At 37.8% G+C, this 13,644-nt stretch overlaps 1 protein-coding gene across 6 annotated transcripts in view; it reads right to left on the reverse strand.

The window, feature by feature from the left end:
• The window catches only part of CCDC85A (coiled-coil domain containing 85A), a 202,851-nt gene that overhangs the window by 32,738 nt on the left and 156,469 nt on the right, over nucleotides 1–13,644 (reverse strand). For 5 of the 6 annotated variants that reach the window (XM_045884958.3, XM_064572487.1, XM_054509865.2 and 2 more), the window contains exon 3: nucleotides 5,069–5,145. The exons of the other annotated variant lie outside the window; for it this stretch is intronic. In XM_045884958.3, the coding sequence (XP_045740914.1) occupies nucleotides 5,069–5,145 (77 nt within the window). The remainder of the gene's footprint in view (nucleotides 1–5,068; nucleotides 5,146–13,644) is intronic. 6 annotated transcript variants of the gene reach the window in all.

Raw genomic sequence — 13,644 nt, forward strand, 5'->3', positions numbered from 1 at the left:
GAGAAGTCTGGATTAAAAATCCTTGTGACCATCAAGAAAAGGATCATGGGAGGAGTTGAGAGATCCAAGCAAGATTTTTAAATTTGGGCTAAAATAACAAATTTCATGGGTACCTTAAAAACCACTACTATAACTATTTGTTCTCCTAGCCACCACCTACCTCTAATTCACTCTGGACAGAAAGACCCTCTCTGACCACATTCTGTTCAGTATGAATTTCTCATGCAGATATGTATGGTGTGTATGTTTGTACTAAACCAGGATTCTGAAGTATTTTGGAAATGTGTCAGGGAGAAGGCTCTATACAATGTAATTTTTTTTCATTTGTGATAGATACCATCTATGGCTTTAAGAAAAATGAATATTTACTCTAAATCTGATAAATCTTAGAGGGCTAAGCAAATCCAATGTTAATTAAAATAAATGTTTAAAAAAAAAGAATTTGACAATAAGATAAAAACAGATTCAGCAGCTTACTTACACTGAATGAGATAAATAGTATGAAATGATTAAAAGAGGTGCTATACATTTGCTAGAAGAACACTGAATAGGCCTACATCTTAGCCTGGGTCCATCCTTCATTAGCTGTCTGACTAGGACTCTACTTCTAACATTCTGTGAATCTTGTGGGCCTTAGAAAATGGGGTTGTCCAATGTGATATGTGAGGTTCTATCCAGCTTTGAAAATCTAGGATTCTTTACCCACAGAAAGTTTGTGTTTATGTATAAATGTCTATACACAAAATAGGTACATTCCTTTTAAGTTTGATATAAAACTCCTTGCAACTACTTTATACCATATTGGGTCTTTTATCAAAAATGTCTGTTTATGTCATTGTGGGCGACTCCACCTCATTAGATTTAAAAATTAATAAAACTTCATATACAGTGGCTACATTTAATTCACATACAATCTTCATTTAGGATTCCTATCCTATTAAATATGTACACAGCAGAGCTGACAGACCAGTCTGAGCACTTTTAGCATTCTGTGTAATATGAGAGGTTTGTTGCAATCCTATGAAATATTTTTGTATGTAATCAGTAAAAAAAAAAAAAAAAATGTGCACATTAGTTTATGTGTTCAAGGAAGAATATCCTAAATTCTAAATTCATTAAAGGGGACCTTTAATGATCATTTGTAGCAACTTTCCAAAAAGCATTTTTAAGATTTGCCCATGTTGTCACATATTGCAAGATTTCCTTCTTTTTTAAGGCTGAATAATATTCCATTATATGTATATGCCACATTTTCTTTATCCATTCATCTCTTGATGGGCATTTAGGTTGCTTCCACATCTTGGCTATTGTGAACAGAGCTGCAATGAACACAGGATTGCTAATATTTCTTTGAGATCCTGATTTCAATTCTTTTGGGTAAATATCCAGAAGTAGGATTGCTGGATCATACGGTAATGATCACTTGGTAATATGCCAAGTGAAATAAGCCAGTCACAAAAGGACAAATACCACATGATTCCACTTACATGAGGTATCTAAAATAAACTCATAGGAGCAAAGACTAGAATGGTGGTTGTCAGAGGCTGAGGGGAAGGGGAGATGGGGTGTTGCTAATCACCATGTACAAAATTTCAGATATGCAAAATGAATGGAGTTCTAGAGATCAAATGTACACCATGCCTATAAATAACAATAATTGTTATGCACTTGAAAATCTGGTAAGAAGGTAGATCTCATGCTGTCTTCCTATCAAATATATAAATAAAGACATTTTCTTTTCAAGTAATAACATAGCAAATAATACTGCATTTTCTGTTATTACTTTAGGATTCTTTTGAAATATTGTGTTCACAAACTGGATTTAAAGTACTGCTCAGTGATTCTTGTGAGATATTGTAGAAATTATGGCAGAGCAAAGAGCTACATGCTCACATGGGCTCCACGCTGATATTCCAACCACACCTCCTGTACCACTGGATAGAACGGACTCAATCTTCACTGCCTTTTTCTATGTTTTTGAATAAAAAGCCTTTTATTCTGGGACTTGGTAACTTCACCTGGATGTAAAACTGTACTTTACACTTTATTTATACTTAGGCCAACAAGAGGCTAGGAGGAACCTTGTCATTTTTAAACTAAGAAATTGAAGCCTTTGAATCTAACCAGAGAGAAATCCACAAGCACTTACTACACTAATCTCGTTTACTTTTAAATATGTATTGCTGGGACAAAGTTGGGACTCTCAGTTCATTATACACAATTTTACATAAAGTATAAAAGTAAGCATAAAGGAGATTTCTTCCTCCAGGAAAATGCTTTACATAATTAGGCTAAATGCTAAACTATCAGCAAAGAACCTGGCCACAGCCACAAAAGATATCCAATATACTTGGAATTCCAATTGCCAACTATATTCTTCTTTCCTGTTTATCTAGTTAAGAGGATATATTTTTATAAACTTGGAAGTAAAACAGAATACCTTTTAATCAAAGCACAGTGAGCAAGTTCCTACAATGGGAAAATCAAGTGTTCAGATATTGAGACTAATTTATGCAGAGATGTCAGCTAGTCACATTGAATTGACCTTGTAAATCAGCTAATATCATGCAGTCAGAAATAGTTTATGCAGGGAAAGCACATAATTATTGGTAATAGTACCAATAACATCCAAGAATAAGTCACATACGCCTTTGTGTTATCCAGTCCAAATCTCAGCCTTCCACAAGTATTCCCTTTACAGGATTCTCACTGCCTTGAGATTCACTTATTGCTTTCCATCCTCAGATCTCGTCTATTGTCTGTTCATTTCAGTTGTATTTATACAAGTACTTGCAATTGGTGGTCCTATCATATATATCTTAGCTATAAATGAAGGCAACACTCTCCAATACAGAAATTTAACACAATATTGTTTTTGAACTGAGATCTATTGTATTCTTTGCATATATGTCCAACAGCATATTTCAAACAATGGATTTTCTTTTCACTAAAGTACCCTGGACATGTAAAAAGCTGTTTAATTCTGGGCACCTGGGTGGCTCAGTTGGTTAAGCAACTGCCTTCGGCTCAGGTCATGATCCTGGAGTCCCGGGATCGAGTCCCGCATCGGGCTCCCTGCTCGGCAGGGAGTCTGCTTCTCCCTCTGACCCTCCTCCCTCTCATGCTCTCTGTCTTTCATTCTCTCTCTCTCAAATAAATAAAATCTTTAAAAAAAAAAAAGCTGTTTAATTCTAAAGCACTGTTTTTCCATTTTAACATCTCTGAAATCAGCAAGAATCCGGCATGGTATAATCGACAACATCTTTTTTCATTCTTAGTGCTACATATGATAATGGTCCATTCCACATCAATAACATCTTAAGATTCAGTAAAACATGATCCTTCCTAGGCTTTTCTTGTGGAGAAAGAAAACCTTCTTTGATAGAAAATAGCAATGCCTTTAAAAACATATGTTTTCAGACTTTAGTCTGAAAAGTTGTTTAATCTCTTCTACTTCTCGACTGTGCAAGCACTCTGTATTTAAATATGCAACACTTGATGTATCAAGTACAGTTGAAGACTCCTCTGATTTCTCTTCAAGACTTCTAACACTTCTACAGATTTTTAAAAATCAATCCTGTAATCATTTCCATATTTGGTGTGCCTCTTTTTAAATAACATAGTATCCATGCTAGCATTTCAATGTTTGACATGAGCCTCAATTCCCACTCAGAGGGAAACTAAGAAACTGATCTCTTTTTTTTCTCTTTTCATTTACATTCCCAGTTGCCCCAGAGATGGTATAGTCATATAGAATATTCACAATAACCGGATTATATTTTTAGGTTTCTTGGAACGCAAAGAAGTTAGATGTTTTCAGTCAAGGGTCCTGGCACAGTCGTACTGTGAATCCCATATAAAAGGACAAATGGCAAAGAAAATTTTAAAAATGGAAAGTATAGAAAAGCAAAGAGAAAACGCTGCCAGCAGCATCTTATTTTATGATGCAAATAATCCCTTCTGTCAACATGAGTATTGACATATGCATAGTTTGAGAAGGGAAAGAAGTAGATTCATTTCATTGACTCTCATGATTTTCAGCCAGATGGCTGGCCAATGAGAGAAAGAGAAAGGCATTCTGAGATGCAGTACCTGACAGACCAAATCATCATTAATGAGCAAACGTAGTTTGAAAACAAAATGAGGTTTAAAAGACCTAAAATATCTTTGCAAAGTGTTCATATTTATGTGTTTTCCCCTGAATTATAACCAGTCTTTGTCTTCCCATTTAAACTACTGTTTGCTTAGTTTTTTTAGGGGTGGATTTTCCCTTAGTCACTTAGGAAACAGAAATAATCACCCGAATGTATAAAGAACACTAGTGACTAAATGCTTAGAAAACTCCGCTCATAAAATATTAAAATACTACCTCCATGTCTGTAAAGGAAACCAACCTCGAAGATTTGTTCAACTCCTCAACAAAACATTCCCTGAGAACCACCACCTCAGCCAACATCATTCTCATCAAGATAGTTCAGCCCATAGAAATAATATTTTAAGTAAAATATATGGTGAGGCATTAAATCCCAGAAAAAGTGCCACTTTAGATTCACCAGGGAAAAGAAGTTAAGCCCCACGGTAAAGCTGTTAGTTACTGTCATGGCTTTGTTGCACTGAAAGATCACAAAGAATTTTAGCAAGTACTAATTTCTGTAACATATGAAATCTTCAAACTACCTACAGCTTCCCTGAGCCCATAAATTAGCAAAATTTTTATTTAAATAAGAGTCCCTTCCCTATATTCGCCAACTACATGCATGATGTATAGGAGTAGTACTAGCAAAGTATTTTTTCTTTCTCTTCATTTTTCTCTTTCTCTTGTCTTCTTCCTTTCAAAGTTACATTGCATTCTTATTTCAGACATCTGCATCCTGTGGTATCACACTTAAGAACCCAGATAATATGATGGTCATTATGGAAAGCAATCACACTCTACATTGATGAATGACTATTTACAAAATGATTTCTATCATTTACAGGAGAAATGTAATTGAGACTTTAAATTCCAGATAAAAATGCTACAACTCCAATGACACTGACTAGCTATGAGCTTCTGGAAGTCACCCACCTGGGGCAGCATGCGATTTTCTTCCTCCAGCTGTCTTACTCTTGCCTCCAGCTGCCTAACATAGGACAAGGTTGATTCTAAAATTAAAAAGAAAGAACTCACATTATACACACAGGTCTTGTTTAGTGCACTGTCAGGATATTTCTGGTTCGATTTATTCAAATCAGGTAGTGACAACGTAGTTATTTAAAAAAAAAAGTAACAAAAGCCATTGAAACCACAAGCACTTTGAACAATTGTACCATGTTAAAGACAATTAGAGGAATTTATTGGGGGTGAGGTCGTAGGGTTTCCTACACCATGCCGCCCTCAGAAGGTCAGACATCTTGAAGACACTTACTCCCTTTTCTACTTATTCTGGGCATTTTGAGCTTTCAAGGAGCTGTCCCCACATAAGACTTTTTGTAATGTTAATTATAATCAAAATAAATTACAAAGTCATATTAAAAATAGAAAATTAAAATATTTTCAATATCCAGCTCCCTTAGTTTTCCCAAAAAAATACTTCAAGTCTTAAATGCAACATTCATTCTTTTCCCCAGTCTCCAGATATTATGTCTGCAATCCAGAGAACAGCTACCAAAGGGCTAAGTGGAGGGGAGGCTAAATTTTGACTTTGATTTTGGCTGAATGTGACACAGACCCAAGTTTTTCCCAAATCTTTAGGTAAGCCAGGGGCTGACTTTAAAACTCATTCTTGTTTTCATTTCTTCAGGAGCTCAGGAGTGTGCTACCTGGTGACAATCACCATTACGCTGAGAGTCTGTTCCATATGAACTCTGAAGTTCTCTAAAGAAGAGTTTCACTTTGAGAAACAATCTGACAAGAACTCTTCATTAAAGCAAAGATATTCACCTGCATCACATAGCAACATAGTTGCCATTGATTCATTGCCCAAGAACAAACATACTTCAGGTATAGTAAAATGTACATGACAATAGAATTCCTCCAGCATATTTCCATAGTTAATCTTAGAGCAGCATAGTTAATATTAAACCTCAGCGCATGTTCTTCAGCTTCAGAAACATAAAATAGCAAGAAGCAAGACCAAGATGGTAGCGCATTTAAATGGTAAATATTTGGCGTCCCTAACAATTTGAATGGATTTTGATGCAAATTAATACCTTGAGCTGAAATTCATCCTGGAAACTCTACTTTATAATTTTTATATGGAAATTGGTTATATGAACTCAATTCCATTTTTGTGACCTTCAAAGCAGTAAGATAGTGTTTTATTTTCTTAAAATAAATAAGAAACTTCAGTCCTTAATTTGCAAATATAACAATTAAGCTCATCCCTGATGGGTTTACAGCCTGCCGGTTTTTTCACAAATGTTTGCATAAAGTCCCCATCACTGACGTTAATATAACCACCCACCGATCTCACACCAGTGGGCAAGACTTAGTTTTGAGCATCCCTCATACAAGACAGAAACACAACGTAAAGAAAACTGAAGACAGTTCCTAGAAATAGGCTCTCATTTTTTAGCTCAATGAAATGTTAAGAGTTTGCTTTACGGACTCTTCCAAATGGCAAAAAAAAAAGAAGCATAAATGAATAACATATTGATTTTATGAATCTGCTTTACTCTAGCAAATGAATAAGTGATTTGCAGATCGTCAAAATATGAATGTAAATTGCCTGATTTACAGTTTTGCAAGCCCCTCTCTACTCTAGAAAAACAACCACTTGATAAGGGCCATCCAAGTGAAAAGTTGCTCAGAAATGTTCTACTTACACCAAGGAAAAGTATATAATTCTTTTCTCCTTTGTTCATAATTTATACCTTATCTTTATTGTCCCTAGACTGCACTATCCTCAAAGCCGTGATACTTAAAGCAGCTCAAATGACTCTACACAGAGTGCTTTGGGTGACATTTGAAAATGTCACTGAATGGATTTTAATTCAGTAACTATCTTCAGTCACTTTAATCTACTTCTTTTTAAAGTTTTTTCAGTTTACATATTCGATGGTTTCATTAAGCGTCAACCTATATTATGAAAGACCTAGCATGTCAGTTCAAAAAAAGAGGGTAAATTCCTGAATTTGGAAAACATGCCTTAAGTCCAATTTTTAATGTCAAGTTAAAATAGATGAAGTCCATATCTTTGTTTCCAAGCATTCACTGCAAATATAGGCTGGGACAGAAAAAGATAGGAAACATTTTAGATTGGTAAAATAATTTTTAGAGATTAGCTTTACAAGATAAAGGCAAAGCAAAGGAGAGTTTTGAGTTCATTCATTCAACACATATTGTGTCACTGGTTTGTGTCGGGCACTATTCTAGGGTTGAGATGAAGAGAAGGCGAGTTACTGCAAGACTTAGATTTCTCAGAAAACAAATTCTGCTTTAGGATTACATGCCCATGTTCTGTGTTCCAGAAGGTCCTATTGTTTCAGGCTGTCTCTGTTGCAATTATTACTTAATAGTGAACAATACCACAATGAAAAACTCCTCAGGGGATGGGGCTGGGGAGAACAGGAAGAATAGGTGATGCGCATGCATAAATAAGAGAATTCATGCTGTTAGTTCTTTTATTCATCAAGAACCTGATTATACAATTCCTTAATGGGAGTGAAGTATGCAAACATTTTTCTGGAATACACTGGGTCCTCAAGTCCCTTTATAAAAAAACCATTGAAGAAACTACCCAATCCTTCCCCTGTGACAGGAAAGAACAAGAAACATTTTGTTAAGCTTTTAGAACTGTGAGATTTGTGACTCCTTCATAGGCTAGCCAAGCCTGACTACTAGTACAGAGCTAATAATGGGATAGAAAATATGTAACCATTTTAAAATAAGACATAATAGGATAAAGTATAAGAAACTCCATACTTGGGTGCCTGGGTGGCTCAGATGGTTAAGCGTCTGCCTTCGGCTCAGGTCATGATCCCAGGGTCCTGGGATAGAGTCCCGCATTGGGCTCTCTGCTCCTTGGGAGCCTGCTTCTCCCTCTGCCTCTCTCTCTGTCTCTCGTGAATAAATAAATAAAATCTTAAAAAAAAAAAAAAAAAAGAAACTCCATACTTTTATGTACTTATTTATGTTTAAAGATTTTATTTATTGAGAGAGAGCGAGCAGGAGCGGGTTTGCACAGAGGGAGAGGGGAGAAGCAGACTCCCTGCTGAGTAGGGATCCCAACTTGGGGCTCTATCCCAGGACCCTGAGGTCTTGACCTGAGCTGAAGGCAGACGCTTACCTGACTGAGCCACCCAGGCACCTCGAAGATCCATACTTTAAAAATGCACCACAATGTATATCCCAGTCCTAGCTGAATACTGGATAAAACACTGGAATAATTTTCTTGTAAGGAAGAAAAGGAGCCCCTTTTATGCTATAACATATTTGGCCATGTTGGTACAACCCCTTCCCCAGGCTGCTTCTTCCCTTTTCTTCCTCATTCAAGGGACTTCCAAAGTGGTGTCAACTATAAAATAAGCGGGTTTTCCATTACACACAAGGGATGAGGGCTGCCGGTGTGCATTAACCTAAGAGAAGTATCTGACAAACACTGGCATTCTTTTCTTAACTGAGGTACAGTTGAAGTACAATGTTGTATTCGTTTCAGGTGACTACATGGCGATTCCACAACACTCTACATTATGCTGTGCTCATGGTGACCGCTGTTAAAACTTCAATTTCAGGGGCGCCTGGGTGGCTCAGTTGGTTGGGCGGCTGCCTTCGGCTCAGGTCATGATCCTGGAGTCCCTGGATTGAGTCCCGCATCGGACTCCCTGCTCGGCAGGGAGTCTGCTTCTCCCTCTGACCCTCCCCCCTCTCATGTGCTCTCTCTCATTCTCTCTCTCTCAAATAAATAAATAAAATCTTTAAAAACAAAAAAAACAAAAAAAACTTCAATTTCAGAATGTCATTTTGGCTTTCAGAACTCTGAGAATGAAGCTCCTGAAAAACAGCCAAACACTAGGCTATACTAGATCTACATAGATCTACAATGTGTTCCAGAAGGACCCGTTCTTTCAGAAGTATATAACTGGCTGTGGGGAGGGAAGAAGGGAAAATAAAGGAAATGGTAAGGTAATGTGAAATTTAGTGTGAAATCATGCGAAACATGAGCCCAGAAAGATCAATATTGGTGGCAGTTCTCAGGAAAGAGAAACTTGAGCTTCACGGATCAACAGAAGTTTGACAGGCCAGAGAGATGAAAGCATAGCCACAGGATGAACAAGGACCAGAAGCCAAGAGTGATCCTGGTGTAAACAGGGAAGAGGGAAAGGAGGCACACCAAGGAGGAGAAAGGGACATACTGGGGATGAGGAGGAAAGGCCACGCTGCTTCCCACAATCCAGGGTATGAAAAGCCAACATCCAAACCCAGTTATGCAGATGGCGATTTGCTTTTAACATCCCCAAAAGGTATTTTCTTTTCCACCATGGGAAACCAAGGATATCCACCCACTAGAAACTAAGCAAGGTTAAGCAAACAATACCGATGTGAAAATCCAGTGACATTGTCAAGATGTTCTCCGGGTAAATCGTGGATGTATTTTCAAATCAGAAACAACTTATTGCCATGTATCTTACTTTTCTTTGAACCTACATGTAAAAGTCCACAGCACCTTTCCCAATAAGACAAGTCTAAGAAACATTCAATAGTCACAAGAATTCCATTAAGTTCGTACCTTCTAAATGGTGCCAATTTTAGAACTGGGATGTACCTTAGAGGTTTCCTAGTTCAGCCTATCCTTGATCTCCTGACTCATTAGGCAGATGAGAGAATAAAACCCAGAGGGTAATAAACTTGGCCTCTAACACTGGAGATTAAATACATTCAGAAGATTTTGTTTCATTGCTGGGACATCACAGTGACTGCCATCTTGAGTATTATTAAGTGATAGCAAACTTCTTACATAAATTCCAAGTTCTTCCTTCTTCCTGATTTTAGATATTCTAGATAGATCTTTACTTAAAATAACTTGAGGGATGTCCACTATCACAACTGCTATGCAACATAGTATTAGAAGTCTTAGCCACAGCAACCAGATAACAAAAAGAAATAAAAAGCATCCAAATCGGCAAAGAGGAAGTCAAACTCTCACTCTTTGCAGATGACATGATACTTTATGTGGAAAACTCAAAAGACTCCACCCCAAAACTGCTAGAACTCATACAGGAATTCAGTAAAGTGGCAGGATATAAAATCAATGCACAGAAATTGGTGGCATTCCTATACACCAACAACAAGACAGAAGAAAGAGAAATTAAGGAGTCAATCCCATTTACAATTGCACCCAAAACCATAAGATACCTAGGAATAAATCTAACCAAAGAGGCAAAGGATCTGTACTCAGAAAACTATAAAATACTCATGAAAGAAACTGAGGAAGACACAAAGAAATGGAAAAACGTTCCATGCTCATGGATTGGAAGAACAAATATTGTGAAGATGTCAATGCTACCTAGAGCAATCTACACATTCATTGCAATCCCCATCAAAATACCATCCACTTTTTTCAAAGAAATGGAACAAATAATCCTAAAATTTGTATGGAACCAGAAAAGACCCCAAATAGCCAGAGGCATGTTGAAAAAGAAAAGCCAAGCCGGCGGCATCACAATTCCGGACTTCCAGCTCTATTACAAAGCTGTCATCATCAAGACAGTATGGTACTGGCACAAAAACAGACACATAGATCAATGGAACAGAATAGAGAGCCCAGAAGTGGACCCTCAACTCTATGGTCAATTAATCTTTGACAAAGCAGGAAAGAATGTCCAATGGAAAAAAGACAGTCTCTTCAACAAATGGTGTTGGGAAAATTGGATAGCCACATGCAGAAGAATGAAACTGGACCTTTTCCTTACATCACACACAAAAATAGACTCCAAATGGTTGGAAGACCTCAATGTGAGACAGGAGTCCATCCAAGTCTTAAAGGAGAACATAGGCAGCAACCTCTTCAACCTCAGCTGCAGCAACTTCTTCCTAGAAACATTGCCAAAGGCAAGGGAAGCAAGGGCAAAAATGAACTCTTGGGACGTCATCAAGGTAAAAAGCTTTTGCACAGCAAAAGAAACAGTCAACAAAACCAAAAGACAACTGACAGAATGGGAGAAGATATTTGCAAATGACATATCAGACAAAGGGCTAGTATCTAAAATCTATAAAGAACTTCTTAAACTCAACACCCAAAGAACAAATGATCCAATCAAGAAAGGGCAGAAGACATGAACAGACATTTTTCCAAAGAAGACATCCACATGGCCAACAGACACATGAAAAAGTGCTCAACATTGCTCAGCATCAGGGAACTCCAAATCAAAACCTCAATGAGATACCACCTCACACCAGTCAGAATGGCTAAAATTAACAAGTCAGGAAATGACAGATGTTGGCGGGGATGCGGAGAAAGGGGAACCCTCCTACACTGTTGGTGGTAATGCAAGCTTGTGCAACCACTCTGGAAAACAGTATGGAGATTCATCATAAAATTGAAAATTGAGCTACCATACGACCCAGCAATTGCACTACTTCGTATTTACCCCAAAGATACAAATGGAGGGACCCGAAGGGGTACGTGCACCCTGATGTTTATAGCAGCAATGTCCACAATAGCCAAACTGTGGAAAAAGCCAAGATGTCCATCGACAGATGAATGGATAAAGAAGATTTGTGTATATCTACGATGGAATATTATGCAGCCATCAAAAGGAATGAAATCTTGCCATTTGCAACGACGTGGATGGAACTAGAGGGTATTATGCTGAGCAAAATAAGTCAATCAGAGAAAGACATGCATCATATGACCTCACTGATATGAGGAATTCTCAATCTTAGGAAACAAACAGGGTTGCTGGAGTGGTGGGGGTTGGGAGGGATGGGGTGGCTGGGTGATAGACATTGGGGAGGGTATGTGCTATGGTGAGTGCTGTGAATTGTGGAAGACTGTTGAATCACAGACCTGTACCTCTGAAACAAATAATACATTATATGTTAAAAAAAAAAAAAAAAAGCAGGAAGGGAAAAATGGGTGAAATCGGAGGGGGAGACGAACCATGAGAGACTTTGGACTCTGAGAAACAAACTGAGGGTTCTAGAGGGGAGGGGGGTGGGAGGATGGGTTAGCCTGGTGATGGGTATTAAAGAGGGCACGTTCTGCACGGAGCACTGGGTGTTATACGCAAACAATGAATCATGGAACACGGCATCAAAAACTAATGATATAATGTATGGTGATTAACATAGCATAAAAAAAAAAAAAAACCTTGATATTTTCCTTGGACAACATCCGGGACTTGATTTCACTTCATTTTACCTGAAATGTCTTCGATCATACAAGGTAGCTGGACTGTTTCCTCTGCTAGTTTGAAAATAATCTGCTCAAAACGTTAAGCCCTCTCACTTCCCCCTGCTTTCTAAAGCAGCATTTTTCTCTTCGTAAGGGAACACCCACCCTTGAAATCACCCACAAATTACTCTGATTATTGTACATAAAAGGTTTATTGTTGGTAGTTGCTACTGTCTAAGGTTTGAAAAACTTCTGAGTGGTTTTGATTAGATGAAGTACCATTGGGTCTCCAAAATTTCAGGGCAGAAAATAAAATCTAGTAATGGTCCATTCTAAGACAAATTACAGCATTTGGAAGAGCACACAGGAAGAAAAGCACTTGGAAGACTTTTGCGGCCATGGGTTTATAGATGGAAGCTTTTCGGTGGCTCCCTCAGAGTTAGCCCCCTGAGCCAGAGAGAGACCAATGACCATGTGATTTAAGTCTGGAGGCAATCTCTTCGATAAACCCCAACTTCTAAAGACACTGCTTGCATTAGTTCCAAATTAATCCCACCATCCACAGGCTTTTGCACATTCTTAAGGAAATTACTTCAGAACTGTGTTTTTAAAGAAATTATTACTGTTCTGACTAGAAGTGTTTCTCTTTCTTCCTCAGGCAAGCACAGAGCAGCCTCCTACTTAGAATTCATATTAGCTCCAGAAATATAAGTGATTACATTTCTCACTATAATTTGATGCCTTTCTTATTAAAAAAATCTTGTTGGATCAGCATTTTCAGATTTGCCTGGATATTTAACTCCGACTGCCTTATTCATGGGCAGAAACAGGATTTTTTTCTTTAAATGGGAAATTTAATTGTCCTAAATAAATAAAAAATGATGTCAGGTCTTGTTCCAGTCCATTAGCTATGGGGCTAATTTTACTCTTCTCAGACCCTTCCCTCTGTGCCAACCTGAAAGAGATAGGAAATATTTTTCATCCTGTTCCTCCCATGTGGAAACCTGGTCACTGGTTATTATTCACTGGCTCCAAAACCCCTTAGGTCTGAGTCTCTCTGACACCTTCCCTTGGCCAAATACTCAACTCTGCCTAGTGCAACACTCCTTATTCTTCTATGCGTGGTATAAAAAGTAGCTTTCTAATGATTAGGACAACCCGATTGGAGTATATTGCTTTGTACAATAACAGGCTTCATGTTATTGCAGGTATTTGGAGAAAGCTCAGGAAGATGCCACAGAGATTTCTACCTGTGCATGCTCTTGGGCCGTTTGAAGTTCAGTGATCCTAAATTTTTAAATTCTTTCCATTCCATGAATATCTTTTA

This window comes from Mirounga angustirostris, unplaced genomic scaffold (genome assembly GCF_029215605.1).
Source record: "Mirounga angustirostris isolate CCGP_5_RB_7025 unplaced genomic scaffold, mMirAng1.0.hap1 SCAF_10, whole genome shotgun sequence".
Lineage (NCBI taxonomy): Eukaryota > Metazoa > Chordata > Mammalia > Carnivora > Phocidae > Mirounga > Mirounga angustirostris.